Source organism: Ranitomeya variabilis, chromosome 5 (genome assembly GCF_051348905.1).
Source record: "Ranitomeya variabilis isolate aRanVar5 chromosome 5, aRanVar5.hap1, whole genome shotgun sequence".
NCBI lineage: Eukaryota > Metazoa > Chordata > Amphibia > Anura > Dendrobatidae > Ranitomeya > Ranitomeya variabilis.
The window spans coordinates 87,954,042-87,969,688 of NC_135236.1; the positions used below are offsets into that span (position 1 = coordinate 87,954,042).

The 15,647-nt window shown below is 46.5% G+C and overlaps 1 protein-coding gene across 4 annotated transcripts in view; it reads left to right on the forward strand.

Moving 5' to 3' along the window:
* The window catches only part of LOC143775039 (DNA-directed DNA/RNA polymerase mu-like), a 47,410-nt gene that overhangs the window by 1,457 nt on the left and 30,306 nt on the right, over positions 1-15,647 (forward strand). For all 4 annotated transcript variants that reach the window (XM_077262862.1, XM_077262861.1, XM_077262864.1 and 1 more), the window contains exons 3-8: positions 3,458-3,558; positions 3,954-4,140; positions 6,023-6,218; positions 8,241-8,345; positions 10,228-10,398; positions 11,633-11,704. In XM_077262862.1, coding sequence (XP_077118977.1) covers positions 3,962-4,140; positions 6,023-6,218; positions 8,241-8,345; positions 10,228-10,398; positions 11,633-11,704 — 723 coding nt within the window. In that variant the 5' untranslated portion in view covers positions 3,458-3,558; positions 3,954-3,961. The remainder of the gene's footprint in view (positions 1-3,457; positions 3,559-3,953; positions 4,141-6,022; positions 6,219-8,240; positions 8,346-10,227; positions 10,399-11,632; positions 11,705-15,647) is intronic.

A 15,647-nucleotide genomic window follows, 5' to 3' on the forward strand; every position in this document is an offset into this window, starting at 1 on the left:
TATATACATACTAGATAGTGGCCCGATTCTAACGCATTGGGTATTCTAGAATATGTATGTATGTATATACTGTATATAGCAGTCACATAGTATATAACACAGGCCACGTAGTATATAGGAGCCATGTAGTATATAGGAGACAAATACTACGTGGCCTGTTCTATATACTATGTGGCTGCTATATACATACATACATATTGTAGAATACCCGATGCGTTAATACAGGCCACGCAGTATATAACAGTGGCCACGCAATATATAACACGGCCCAAACAGTATATAACACAGCCCACGAACTACATAACACAGCCCACACAGTATATAGCAGCTACGCGGTATATAACACAGGCGATGTAGTATATAGCACAGGCCACGCAGTATATAACACAGGGCATGTAGTATATAGCACAGCCCACGTAGTATATAGCACAGCCCACGTAGTATATAGCACAGCCCACGTAGTATATAGCACAGCCCACGTAGTATATAGCACAGCCCACGCAGCATATAGCACAGCCCACGTAGCATATAGCACAGCCCACGTAGCATATAGCACAGCCCACGTAGCATATAGCACAGCCCACGTAGCATATAGCACAGCCCACGTAGCATATAGCACAGCCCACGTAGCATATAGCACAGCCCACGTAGCATATAGCACAGCCCACGTAGTATATAGCACAGCCCACGTACTATATATATATACATACATACATATTGTAGAATACCCGATGCGTTAATACAGGCCACGCAGTATATAACAGTGGCCACGCAGTATATAACACAGCCCAAACAGTATATAACACAGCCCACGTACTATATAACACAGCCCACGCAGTATATAGCAGCCACGCAGTATATAACAGGCACACAGGCGACACAATATATAACACAGGGCACGTAGTATATAGCACAGCCCACGCCGTATATAGCACAGCCCACGCCGTATATAGCACAGCCCACGCCGTATATAGCACAGCCCACGCCGTATATAGCACAGCCCACGCCGTATATAGCACAGCCCACGCCGTATATAGCACAGCCCACGCCGTATATAGCACTTCCCACGCCGTATATAGCACTTCCCACGCCGTATATAGCACTTCCCACGCCGTATATAGCACAGCCCACGCCGTATATAGCACAGCCCACGCCGTATATAGCACAGCCCACGCCGTATATAGCACAGCCCACGCCGTATATAGCACAGCCCACGCCGTATATAGCACAGCCCACGCCGTATATAGCACAGCCCACGCCGTATATAGCACAGCCCACGCCGTATATAGCACAGCCCACGCCGTATATAGCACAGCCCACGCCGTATATAGCACAGCCCACGCCGTATATAGCACAGCCCACGCCGTATACAGCACAGCCCACGCCGTATACAGCACAGCCCACGCCGTATACAGCACAGCCCACGCCGTATACAGCACAGCCCACGCCGTATACAGCACAGCCCACGCCGTATACAGCACAGCCCACGCCGTATACAGCACAGCCCACGCCGTATACAGCACAGCCCACGCCGTATACAGCACAGCCCACGCCGTATACAGCACAGCCCACGCCGTATATAGCACAGCCCACGCCGTATATAGCAGCCACGCAGTATATAGCAGCCACACAGTATATAACACAGCCCACGTAGTATTTAGTAGTGCGGGCACCTAATCTCTGTTAAAAAAAATAATTAAAATAAAAAATAGTTATATACTCACCCGCTGGGATCCAGCGAAGCTCTGGCGATGCGCGCGCGGCTGCCGCCATCTTCCGTTCCCAGGATGCATTGCGAAATTACCCAGATGACTTAGCGGTCTCGCGAGACCGCTAAGTCTACTGGGTAATTTCGCAATGCATCTCTGGGAACGGAAGATGGCGGCACGCGCGAGCGCATCGTCGGACGACGGAAGGTGAGAATAGCAGGTTTTTTGTTTTTTTTATTATTTTTAACATTAGATCTTTTTACTATTGATGCTGCATAGGCAGCATTATTAGTAAAAAGTTGGGGACACACAGGGTTAATAGCAGTGGTAATGGAGTGCGTTACCCGCGGCATAACGCGGTCCGTTACCGCTGGCGTTAACCCTGTGTGAGCGGTGACTGGGGGGGGAGTATGGAGCGGGCGCCGGGCACTGACCGTCGCTGATTGGTCGTGGCAGCCATGACAGGCAGCTGGTGAGACCAATCAGCGACGCGGGATTTCCGTGACGGAAGTTGCCGACAGAAAGACGGAAGTACCCCTTAGACAATTATATATATATATCCTGACTGCAGCATGTTATAGGGACAGACACCTGATTCCAGTGACGTGTCACTTAGTTTATTGGGTGCAACAGTTAAGATGGAATCATAGGTTTCTCTGCTGCAGATCTGTTCCCTGCTCACACTGAAGCTTTCCGAGTACTCTGTATAGTGACAGAGATGCTTATCAGTGCTGGGGACTGAGGTTGGACTAGGAGGGACGATGACAGTTGTCATGTAGTAATAATTTCCTGCTGATAAAATACTGATTGTATTGGAACAGAAAAACACAGCCCAGTAAGTGACACATCGCTGTAATCAGGGTCTCTGCTTCTACCTCATGGTGCTCTCCAATTACATAGCAAAAGCTTGGCGACAGATTTCCTTTAAATTATGCAGTTTTTCCAACAGACACAAAAATGTTCTTGTCCCTATATGATAAGAGGTGTGCCACTGGAGAGGAGCACAAATGGAGGCCAAAGTTTCATACATTGATCCCTCTTTGTGTCATTATCATCAATGGTTATTTTTTGGGATCCTCTAAGAATCAAGTTCTTTAGGAATCCATAGAGGGCTGAACATATAAATGAAGGGGTCCTACAGCAAACTTCCAAGTAGTCACCCACCGCCTCAAATAAATTCATTTATTTTTGCAAAGATCAGGCACAGTCACAGTGTCGCCTAACAGATGAAAAAGATGTATTGCGATTCTGCCCCCCATACAGTATAGCGCCACAGATGCCCCAAAAATACATTCCCTTACACAATTTGCCCCCCTTCCCGTCCACCATGCAGTCCCCCTAAATGCTCCACACACAGCCAATGCATAGTAGGAGTGTCCAGAGGGACAAACTCTGTGCAGCGATGTGTCCAGCTTGAGACTGTAGGAGTCTCAGGATGGTGCTTTTAGTGGAATGTGCAGGCACTGAGGGCGGGAGCGTGTGGGCTGTGGAGCAGATGCAACTTTGGAGAGAAACCTGAGCGTGCTGCCTTCTGGGAAAGGTGGTCTGGAGGCCCGGAGGGAGAGCTGGCAGGAAGCTCGGGATACAGAGAATAACCGATCATAACAAAATGCTGACTGGGAGCTAAAAGGGGAATACAGAGTATCATACAGGTACAAGGACAGTCAGATCATTATTTTTCTTTGTGCATGAAAAAATCCATTTAATAATTACAGGCAGCAGTAATCTTATCTTTATCCGTCCTGCAGCTGAATACAGTCTATTGTTTCCTGTTATCGTGCTGGGGAGTGGCTGAGATCTCTGCAGAAATGTCTGCCCCATGATCCCTGCTGCGGGAACCTCTCCATACGTATGTATGACTGATCTGTGGAGCTTTACATCATGTGTATAGGGGCCTCTCTGGTGCAGCGCGGGGGTCCTGTCTGGCGCAGCGCGGGGGGTCCTGTCTGGCGCAGCGCGGGGGTCCTGTCTGGCGCAGCGCGGGGGTCCTGTCTGGCGCAGCGCGGGGGTCCTGTCTGGCGCAGCGCGGGGGTCCTCTCTGGGGCAGTGCGGGGGTCCTGTCTGGCGCAGCGCGGGGGGTCCTGTCTGGCGCAGCGCGGGGGTCCTGTCTGGCGCAGCGCGGGGGGCCTCTCTGGTGCAGTGCGGGGGGCCTCTGGCGCAGTGCGGGGGGCCTCTCTGGCGCTGTACACAGACAGGTGATCAGTTCCGATGACGTCAGACCCTTGTCGTCTGTTTCTTGCTCAGGCTTCGCAATGTTCCCACTTAAAAAGAGAAGGAAAGAGGCTGTGGCCCCCACGGATCCAGTAGCCCCACCAGTCATATTTCCTGATGTCTGGATATTCTTTGTTGAACGAAGAATGGGGGCTGCACGAAGGGGCTTCCTCACATCACTGGCACAAAGGAAAGGATTCGGTGTGGCACATGAATACAGGTAAAATGCACAAACCCGGTTTCATCATGGCACGGTACATAATGGGGTTATTTAGATGGATTTTTCTATTACGAACATCTCTGGATGTTGGGCACCTAAAAACTAGAGTTGAGTGAATTTCTTCAGGTTCCCTTGTATTCGGCAAGCGTTATAGCTATATGTCGCGGCTGTGTGACAGGCACAACACATGCATGGCGAGCCCAACACACAGGATCTGCATGCTGTGACTGTCACACAGCCGCGACACATGCAGCTGTGGAGCCGAACTGCTGATCAGCCGGCGCCATCCAGGAAGCTTATTCGGCAAGCGCAATAGCTTTGCCGAATAAGAGGGAACCCGAAAAAATTCGCCCAACTGTACTATGGACATTTCTCACCATGCAGCATCCCCAGTTCACTCCTGGCCACAGTCCACAAGATGGACTTGTGAAGGTTTGTACCCCTGATTGTCCCTAACTGCTAATCTGATAAGATGTCATGCGGATTACTGTTGCTGCAGTCTTTGCAGCATGTTAGTTTCATCCTGCAGCGTCACATCTGTTAGAGGTCGGTCGGACTAGTGCGGCAGGGCATCTCTTCCCTTGAACTAGTCCTAACGTTGACCTTCCAAATAAGGCCTCCTTGCATGTGATTGACAGCCTTCATAATGGTGCGATCTCATAATCACTATTGTATGAAGGGTGTCAGTCACAAGCTGGTAGGCATGATTAGAAGATCCAAGACCTGGATAAAAGCTACCGTTTCTTGCTGGTCCTTCCTCCTTAAAGGGGTTGTCTGGCCTTAGGGTACAAGGCTGTAGTCACTTTGTGACTGAAGACTTGTGATTCCTCATATTACTTGCACTGTGAAGATTTTCCTCTACCGGAAGTAGGCGGTCATGTGACCACAAGTGTGCGATTTTCCTACTTCCGGGGCCACATTCCAACTAGACTGTCTGGCATTGCTCCATACACTTGCATTGAGCAAGGGTGCGCACGTCTAGTCGGCAGGTGACTGCATGTATGCAAATCATGCACTTACTGTTACGCTTCCTGCAGCGGAGAATCCTTACAACATGCAATGCGAGCGATGTGAAGATTCACAAGTCTGCAGTCAGAAAATGACTGCAGACTTGTACTGTAAGGCCGAACAACCCTTTTAACATATGTGAAGGTCTATACCAGTCCTGGGAATGAAGATGCCTTTTCATTGTCTTTGCTGCCCAGTAGTTCCCTGGCCACCCGGCTGTGCAGGGGAACTGCAGTACATGGTCTAGGACCACCTGCTGTTCCCTGCACAGCTCTGCAGCCCCTTCACTGTTCTATCCGGACCACCTGCTGTGTGTGGGAATGTCAGTACAGCTCCATTCCAGCACAGTTCCCTGCAGAACTAGTGGCTAAGAGCCACTGTGCCGTGAAAACTTCTCTGCTGCCCATTTAGCGTAGCTGATTTTTTTTGTAGGCAGATTCCAGGTCACTTATTACAGCTTTTATTCTCAATAAAATAACAATGCCAGGGCATCTTTTCCACTGTTATTCCTCCTGGAAATGTATGACTACATATATAAATGGATGATGCCGCTTCCCTCGTCGGTGAGGATAGGCCAGTGTCAGTGTGTGTAGGGACATGTCTTATTGATCAGGTGAATGGGGCTTTCCAGGGTCTGCAGAGTTCTAGAAAAATATGCTTCAAAATTAACATTTTCCTGGGTATGAAAGTATCTACAGACATGTCAGGAGATGGGTCCTGTGTAAGGTAATGGGCATATCGACTAATACAGGTGTATGGCACATGCATACGTGTCCTTCTACAGGCAGGTACTCCAGAAACCATTGGTGCCGTTCTGCCCCGATGAGTCCCGGTAATGGCGGTGTGTGATCCCGGTATACTTGTTTTCTGGCAGCGGTGCGGTGACCCATGTGGTGTCAGAACAGAATTCATTCTCTGACGTCCTCAGCTGGATTGAGAGGAAGACTGGGAATCCCGTGATGCAGAGCGCTGACGACCAGACGTGGCCACATATCCTGGACATCAGCTGGTTTACAGAGAGCATGAGTTCTGGAAAACCTGTGGCCGTGGAGGCCAGACACAGTCTAGGGGTAACGGAGACTTATTTTAATTTTCGTGTCTGTTTGCTCATTTTTTATCTTTCTACAGACTTAGCTATATCACACCTAGCAGAGGCTGAAATGTACATAATGTCCTCTCTGGGAAGGTCTCTCTGCAAATGGACGTCCAGGTGGGCGCAGGAGCTATGCCCAGTGCGATTGCATTGGGGGCTCGGCTAAATACTGACTGCCACAGCCGGTGTCGGCACCGATCCTGATTATTTATGCTGCGATCAATATCGACCACATCATTTAAATGGTTCAGAGAAGAAGGGCGCTCCTTTCACAACATCCTCCCCCTGAGGGTTCAATTCTACGGTTCAGATGGCAATTTGCGGTAAAGCAATGGCTTTTTTTGTCTGTGAATAAAATTAGAAAAATTAGAAAAACGCACACGAAAGGGAAAAAATTAAATTCCCCCATTAAAAACCTAACTTTTGTGTTAAAACAAATACACGACTCACAAAAAGTTAAGGATATTTGGCTTTCCAGTGAAATTTATTGAAAATGTAAAAAGTTCCCGCTACAGTAATATTTTCCCATAAAAGTCGGATATTTAAGAAGAAGCAGCAATGGTGATTTCCTCATCTCAAACAATTTATTGAAACAAAAGCCAACAACAGTGGTGGGTGTATATAGCCCCTGCCCCCCAACACAAAATGTCAGTGTCTCAACTTATCATGGGGCCTTACAGCTGACAACAACATCTGCTCTTCACAAGTGGAGTTATTGTCTGCTGAGGCATGACATGGCATCCCACTCTTCCTGAAGGCCGGCCATCAGGTCATTGAGGTTCTGGGGTACAGAGTTACGAGCCTCTACGCGGAGACTCGGCTGATCCCATAGGTTTTCTATGGGATTCAGGTCTGGAGAAAGTGCAGGTCACTCCATTTGAGGTACCCCAGACTCCTGCCACCGCTCCATAATGATGTGACCCTGATGAGCTGGAGCATTGTCATCCATGAAGATGAAATGAGGCCTGTGTTATCCGTGCAGAGGCACAATGTCTGGATCAGTGATGTTATTCAGTAGCAGGGGCTTGTTACTGTACCATTCATGAAATGTAGGTCAGTTTTGTACTGATTAGACCACCTGCCCACACTGTAACACCACCGAAGGCTACTCTGGTGACCTCTGTGGCTGACTCTCCTTGACGTCTCCGATATTGTTGGCGGCCATCAATTCTGCTCAGTGTGAATCTTTTATCAGTGAAACTGAGGCCCACTGGTCCCTCATCCAGTGTAGATGCTCCCTGGCCCACGCACGAGGATGAAGCCTGTACCTGGTGGTGTGGTCAGGTACCCTTGCAGGTCGTCTAGCACGCAGACCACACTAATGTCAATGGTTTCGAATGGTCTGAGGTGACACTTGGGTGCCTCTAACCTCCCTTACATGTGCCTGGAGTTGTGTGGCACTCATCATCCGGTTATGAGGGCATTGTTCACAATGAATCGGTCATCAGTGTGGGATGTGGCCAAAGGACGTCCACTTCTCTGCCGTTCTGTGACTCTTCCAGTCTCTCTGTAGCTCTGTTGCACCCTGCTGACAACTGAATTGGTTCCTTTTCTTTGAAAATGTAGAAAATTGCTGTTAAACGAAATTAAAAAAAAAATGACCAGTGCTGCAGTCCCTGTTTGTTTGCAGCGCTGACATCACCTCACCAGCGCTGCAGCCAATCAGTGAAGTCAGCAGCTCATGTCGTCTGTATGGAAAAAGCTGCTGAGCTTTGTGATTAGCTGCAGCGTTATCAACGTGAAGTCAGCGGAGCAGACAGACAAAGCCTCGGGTAGTGATGGAGAGCCGGCGCTGGAGCCAGGGAGGATAATTACTACTGTTTTGTTTTTTATAACTACTGAAGCTTCCACTGAAAAGTTTTCTGGAAGTGAACAACCCCTTTAGGGGCATAAAAATGTAATATTTGCCAAAAATTGGCACATAACGTTTATCAATTGTGTATACCACATTTCCACTAAATGTTCTGTCAGTTCTCATGTTGTTTTCCTTAAATTGTAGATTTTAGGATCCGAGATGTGTAAAGACAAAGACGCCCTTCCATCAGTAGCGCCGTATGCCTGCCAACGTCACACGCCATTGACCCACCATAATTCAGAGATCACAGTAAGTGACCGTGGATGTCATCAAAGGTTCCTGCACTGGGTGCGGCTGCGGTTTTATGCACAACTCTTTTCTTACCTCCCATTATGTGTAGTACAGACCCTGGCAGACACAGACACAAAAGGGCCCCTGTGCAAGAACAATATATGGGCCCTTTGAAGCCCAAGAGCTCCCAAAAATGCAAAATTGCACCACCTTTAGAGGTAGAAATGGGGCCCCCTTACCTCTTGGGCCCCTGAGCACCAATGATATTCCCGCCCCGAGTACAGATGTACAATCAAATTGGTTGTGAATGTGATTAAAGCTGAAAAAAAGCTCGAGATATATCCAGTAAAACTCTGGCAAAATAGAAAACGTAACGATTCTTGTTTTTCATGTATAACGTTTATATCATCTACATTTGCAAATTTTGTTGGCGTCATAATCAGACCACTGCCAATTGCTAGAGTCAAGCAAAACTATTTGCCGTACCCTGGTTCAGTGGCCACACCGGAAGTCTGTGCCCGCTTGGCCAGAGCCCTATGAACCTCCTCTTACCCGCTGGCATCGCTGGCTCCTCTTCTGATTAGTTGGCTCGGCGCAACATTATCGTGGCACTGTGATGCACACAGAACTAATCAGAAGAGTCATTGGTATTGCCGACAGGTAAAGGATCAAAAGGCTTTAATTCGTTGGCCACGGACTACCAACATGACTGGTGGACCAGGGTCCTAGGAGTCTTTTTGCTCAACTCCACCACTTTCCCTTTAATAGTATACTATTGGGATATCACTCGAATGTTTGCCACTGAAAGCTTGTTTTGTGGGCTGTCGTCAAGGCTCATATTGCAGCAACGATTGAGTATAATATAACTTGTTTTTCTTACCTTTCAGGTTACATCGGGGGCTTATCTACAGCATTACAGAATGCTGTAGAAAAGCCCCTGATGCCAGTGGGCTTAGCTCATATACGATTTTTGGGGGGTGACAGACTCTCTTTAATGGTAAATGAACCACCCCTTTAAGTGTACATTTGACAAACCAAACTGCAGTGATTATTTTATATTTTGTTGTTTTGGATCGTGATTCCATAACCTCTCTTTTCCTGCAAAAGGATGGGGAATTTAAGGGGTAATGTTCCTCCCTGTAAAGAGTGGCATGCCAGTGTAAGGAGACTTAAGTCCTTCAATGCTCCTCTGAGAAATTAAATATGCAAAATGCCTCTTCAGTGTCTGCAAATTGAAATATGTCATATGGCTAGACTCGTTAAAGGGTCGGTATTGACATTTAGGATTGCTACTTCCTAGACACTAGCACTAGATTCCTAGTCTTTTGTCTCTCTGTGGAGGATATTTGCATAATTAAATTCCCAGAGGAGCATTACATGGCCTATATGTCTCCTTACCCTGGCATGCCAGGCATGTCACTTTACCCAAGGAGAGATTTTACCCCTTAGACTCAAGTTAGCGGCCTCTCATACAGCCAAATCAGTTCTCTTGTACTTTGCACTGAAGAGGAGCAGGAAACCCAAAACACGTGTTCGCAAATTGAGATTCTGAATTGGCTTTTATCCTAAGGCTCGTTAAAGGGTCAATAGTGGCTTTTAAGATTGCTACTTCCAATAGGTGGCACTAGAGTTCAAGTCCTGCAAAAATGTTAAATTTAGTGATGTCCTTGCTTTGTGGCCAGGTAGTCAGCTTGTCCATTCTGTGATCAGTGCAGAAAGAAAGGTTTGGCCAGATGGGTTATTGATTCATAGCAGTAGAGGCTTTCCCACCATAATTTGGGTCCTGCATGGATGATATATAATGATGTCGCGTCTCTTGCAGGTTTTTTTTTTTTTGCATTGGACAATGCTTTCTGAAATGCCTTTGTGTGATTTTGGCTGTGGTGCTGCTCACTTTTAGGAAGCTCTGGAGATGTTGGAGAAAGCCGCTGCTTTACAGGGCTCTGAAGTCCGGAGTCTGGCTTTTGCAAGAGCGGCGTCTGTGCTCAAGTCTCTTCCAATTAAGCTGCGATCTGCTAAAGAAGCCAAAAACTTGGTGTGGTGCGGAGGTCACAGCCAGGCGGTCATCCAGGTAATGTGGAAAAACAAGGGCGAGGACGGACAAAATAATGTGTCCCTACTGGCTTTTTTCCTAATCTGATGAGGTGGTCAGTACCGCTCATTGCTCCTCACAATGGGCGCCTACAATTCCCAGCCTGGTGTGCCAATCCATCAGTAATTGTGAGCCGTGGGAATTGTTAGGCTATGTGCACACGTTCAGGATTTTTCACGTTTTTTTCGTGTTTTTTCGCTGTAAAAAACACGATAAAACCGTGAAAAAACCGCATACATTAAGCATCCTATTATTAGAATGCAATCCGAAATTTTTGTGCACATGTTGCGTTTTTTTCCGCGGCGGAATCGCATTCCAGAAAAAAACGCAGCATGTTCATTCCTTGTGCGGAATCGCAGGGATTCCGCACACATAAGAATGCATTGATCCTCTTACTTCCCGCATGGGGCTATGCCCACCATGTGGGAAGTAAGCGGATCATGTGCGGTTGGTACCCAGGGTGGAGGAGAGGAGAATCCTCCAGGCCCTGGGAACCATATTTGTTTAAAAAAAAAAAAAAGAATTAAAATAATAAATCGTGATATTCTCGCCTTCCCGCTCTTCGCGATGCTCCCGTTCCAAGTGATGCTTTGTGGCAATGACCTGTGATGACGTAGCGGTCTCGCGAGACCACTACGTCATCTGGGGTCATTGCTGCAAAGCATTACTGGGACCGGAGCATCGCGAGGAGCGGGAAGGCTGCCGGGGATGCCGGAAGGTGAGAATATCACGATTTATTATTTTTTTTTATTATTTTTAACACTAGATCTTTTACTATTGATGCTGCATAGGCAGCATCAGTAGTAAAAAAGTTGGTCACACTTGTCAAGCATTATGTTTGACAAGTGTGACCAACCTGTCAATCAGTTTTCCAAGCGATGCTACAGATCGCTTGGAAAACGCTAGCATTCTGTAAGCTAATTACGCTTGTAAAACACTAGTGTTTAGCGGGGTAACGCATGCCAATTCCGCATGCATTTTACCCGCGGCACAGTTGCGGAATTGCCGCCGAAATTTCCGTGGCAATTCCGGACGTGTGCACATAGCCTAACTGTGACGTAATGGGTGGAACTGTTCTCCTATTAAAGGTACTGTTTCATCAGAATAACCCCAACCCATGTTCTGTAGGCGACGTGAACGCCGATGGGCAGGAACCATGGCAGGCTTCTTTCTTGGTATTTGTGATTGATTTTTCATATTTTTTTTTCTCCAGGAGATCTTGGAAGATGGAACATGTCATGAAGTAGAGGAGCTTAAAGTCAGTGAGCGGTACCGGTGTATGGAGGTGCGGTAAAAAGACTTGCGTCTGAGTATAAATGTAGTAAAATTAGGAGAAGCCACCACTACTATATTCAGGTTTTCTAGTATTAAAAAATGATTAATTTCATGTTTAAGGGTATTTCTGTCCTTTTCCACATGCACAGTGGGTGAAATAAGTATTGAACAAGTCATCAATTTGCTAAGTAAATCTATTTATAAAGGTGCTATTGACATGAAATTATCACCAGATGGCGGTAACAATGCACGCAGGCAAAGAAATCAAATGATAGATGTCCAAAAATTGATACCGTATTTCTGAGGGGGGGTTGGTTAGGGGATAAGGGGGGTGTTTAGTAAAATGAAAATGTATTAATAGGTCTTCTATTCATTGTACCTGTCTGGAAATTGTGTCAGACTGTGTTACTGGCGTGTCATATGCTTTAATAAAAACTGTGATTTAAAAAAAAAAAAAAAGTTACCGTATTTCTTAGATTGTAAGCGACACTTTTTTCCCTCCTAGTTTGGGGGGAAAATGGGTTTGCATCTTATAATCCGAAGGGGTGGCTGTGGTGGAGCTGGGTCCCAGGAGGCACGGTTGCTGCTGAAGTAACCTGGTGGTGGCAGGAGTGCGGTGATGCTGCGGGCTCCCGAGATCTCAATCTGCGCAGAGATCTTAGTCTGGCGGCCATTTTGCTGAAGCCCAAAGCAGGAAAAACATGGGCAGTCCATGGACTCCATCGACATTTTGTGAAAGCCTGAAGCCCGCGGCAACCTCGCACCGCTGAACACCCCCGGGGGACCTCAGCATCGTGCCGTCGGCTTCCTGCAACAGTGACCCTGCCCCCCCTGTAAGCTACTGTAAAAATATACTATAAGACACACCACCATTTTATTAAAAGAAAAAATCCTATTTTTTGCCTCAAACTTTGGGGTGCGTCACATAGTCTGCAAAATACAGTATTTGTAATAATGAAAAATGACACAGGGAAGAAGTCTTGAACAAGCTTTTACTGAAACATAATTAACCCCTTCATGACCGTGGGATTTTCCGTTTTTCCGTTTTCGGTTTTCACTCCCCTCCTTCCCAGAGCCATAACTTTTTTATTTTTCCGTCAATTTGGCCATGTGAAGGCTTATTTATTGCGGGACGAGTTGTACTTTTTGAACGACATCATTGGTTTTACCATGTCGTGTACTAGAAAACGGGAAAAAAATTCCAAGTGCGGTGAAATTGCAAAAAAAGTGCAATCCCACGCTTGTTTTTTGCTTGGCTTTTTTGCTAGGTTCACTAAATGCTAAAACTGACCTGCCATTATGATTCTCCAGGTCAGTACGAGTTCATAGACACCTCACATGACTAGGTTATTTTTTACCTAAGTGGTGAAAAAAAATTCCAAACTTTGCTAAAAAAAAAAAAAAAAAAAAAAAATTGCGCCATTTTCCGATACTCGTAGCGTCTCCATTTTTCATGATCTGGGGTCGGTTCAGGGCTTATTTTTTGCGTGCCGAGCTGGCGTTTTTAATGATAGCATTTTGGTGCAGATACGTTCTTTTGATCGCCCGCTATTGCATTTTAATGCAATGTTGCAGCGACCAAAAGAACGTAATTCTGGCGTTTTGATTTTTTTTCTCGTTACGCCGTTTAGCGATCAGGTTAATGCTTTTTTTTATTGATAGATCGGGCGATTCTGAACGCGGCGATACCAAATATGTGTAGGTTTAATTTTTTTTTTATTGATTTATTTTGATTGGGGCGAAAGGGGGGGATTTAAACTTTTATGTTTTTTTTATTTTTTTAACTTTTTTTAACTTTTTTTTTTCACTTTTGCCATGCTTCAATAGCCTCCATGGGAGGCTAGAAGCAGGCACAGCACGATCGCCTCTGCTATGTAGCAGCGATCATAAGATCGCTGCTACACAGCAGAAATGCAGGTGTGCTGTGAGCGCCGACCACAGGGTGGCGCTCACAGCTGCCGAGGATCAGTAACCATAGAGGTCTCAAGGACCTCTATGGTTACCATTCAGAAGCATCGCCGACCTCCGATCATGTGATGGGGGTCGGCGATGACGTCATTTCCGGCCGCCCGGCCGGATGCGGTAGTTAAATGCCGCTGTCTGCGTTTGACAGCGGCATTTAACTAGTTAATAGGCGCGGGCAGATCGCGATTCTGCCCGCGCCTATTGCGGGCACATGTCAGCTGTTCAAAACAGCTGACATGTCCCGGCTTTGATGCGGGCTCACCGCGGAGCCCTGCATCAAAGCAGGGGACCTGACGTCGGACGTACTATCCCGTCCGACGTCAGGAAGGGGTTAATACTTATCGTACAAAAGGCTTTGTTAGTGATGACAGCTTTAAGATGGAGAAACTAGTCACATGCATTGCTCAGGTGTGATTTTTAGCTCATTCTTCCGCAGAAACTTTCTTCACATCTTGATGGTTCCATGGCCTCTTTCTATGAACCCTGAGCTTGAGTTCCTTCCATACGTTTTCTATTGGATTCAGGTCTGGTGATTGGCTGGGCCGTTCTAGCAGCTTCATTTTCTTTCTCTAACGCAAATTGAGAGTTTCCTTGACTGTGTGTTTGGGATCATTGTCTTGCTGAAATGTCCACCCTCGTTTCATCTTCATCACCCTGGTAGATGGCACCATGCTTTCTTTCTTCCTTTCCTCCTTCAATTATATGAAGTTTGGAAGTGCTGTATGCAAAATAACAGCCCCACACCATCATGTTCCCACCTCCATACTTCACTGTTTATATGATGTTTTTAGGGTGATATGCAGTGCCTTTTGACCTCCAAACATGGCATTTATTGTGGCATCCAAAGAGTTCAATTTTGGTCTCGTTTGATCAAACTATATTCTCTCAGTATTTCACAGGCTTGTCTAAATGTTGTTGAGCAAACTGTGAACACTCTTGAACATGCTTTTTGTTCAGCGATGGAGTCTTGTGTGGTGAGCGTGCATACAGACCATGGAGGGTGAGTGCATCACTTATAGTTTCCTCTGAAACAATTGTACCTGTCGAGCCCAGGTCTTTCTGTAGCAGGTGGTTCTTGGCACTTGGACAACTCTTCTGATAATTCTTTTCACTCCTCTGTCTGAAATCTTGCAGGAAGAACCTAGTCATGGACGGTTTATGGTGAAATGATGATATTTCCACTTCCAGATTGTGGCCCCAACAGTGCTCACTGGAACCTTCAGTATTTTAGAATTTTTTCTGTAATCAATGCCATCAGTATGTTTTGCAACAATAAGGTTGCGAAGGTCTTGAGACAGCTCACTGGTTTTACCCATCATTAGATGTTTCTTCTGTGGCACCTTGGTAACGAGACACCTTTTTATAGACTGTCAGTTGAACCAGCTGATATTATTTTTCATTAAGTGGCAGAACAGCTTTCTAATTACTGATAGATTTCAGCTGGTGTCATAACTTTCCATATCTTTTTGCACTGCTCTTTTTTCATTTTCAGTATTTTTCCCTATGTCATTTCTCATTATTACACATAACTTAATTTATGGGCATCTATGGTTTGATTTATTTGCCTGAGTTGATTGGATGGGTTGTTACCAACATCTGGGGAGAATTTTATGTCAGTAGCACCTTTAGAAATATATTTACCGTATTTTGTGATTATAAGACGCACCACAAATTTTGGGGAGAAAAATAAGAAAAAAAATATAATGGTGTGTGTGCTTTTGCGGTAGCTTTCCTCTGGGGCAGGGCATCGGTGGTGGAGCTGGGTCCCAGGTGGCAGGGTCGAGGCATATGGGGGCAGGAGGTGCTGCGGGCCCCAGGCTGGTACGACGAGGTGTTCGGTGGTGCGGGGACTCCGCCGACATTTTGTGACAGCCTGGAGCCCCGCACCGTCCATACTTTAATGCAGTGGAGCGGGAGCCGAGATCTCAATTATCGCATGCGCTGCCTCCGGGGGCCATTATTGCAGAGTCCACCTCATAGAGTATGGA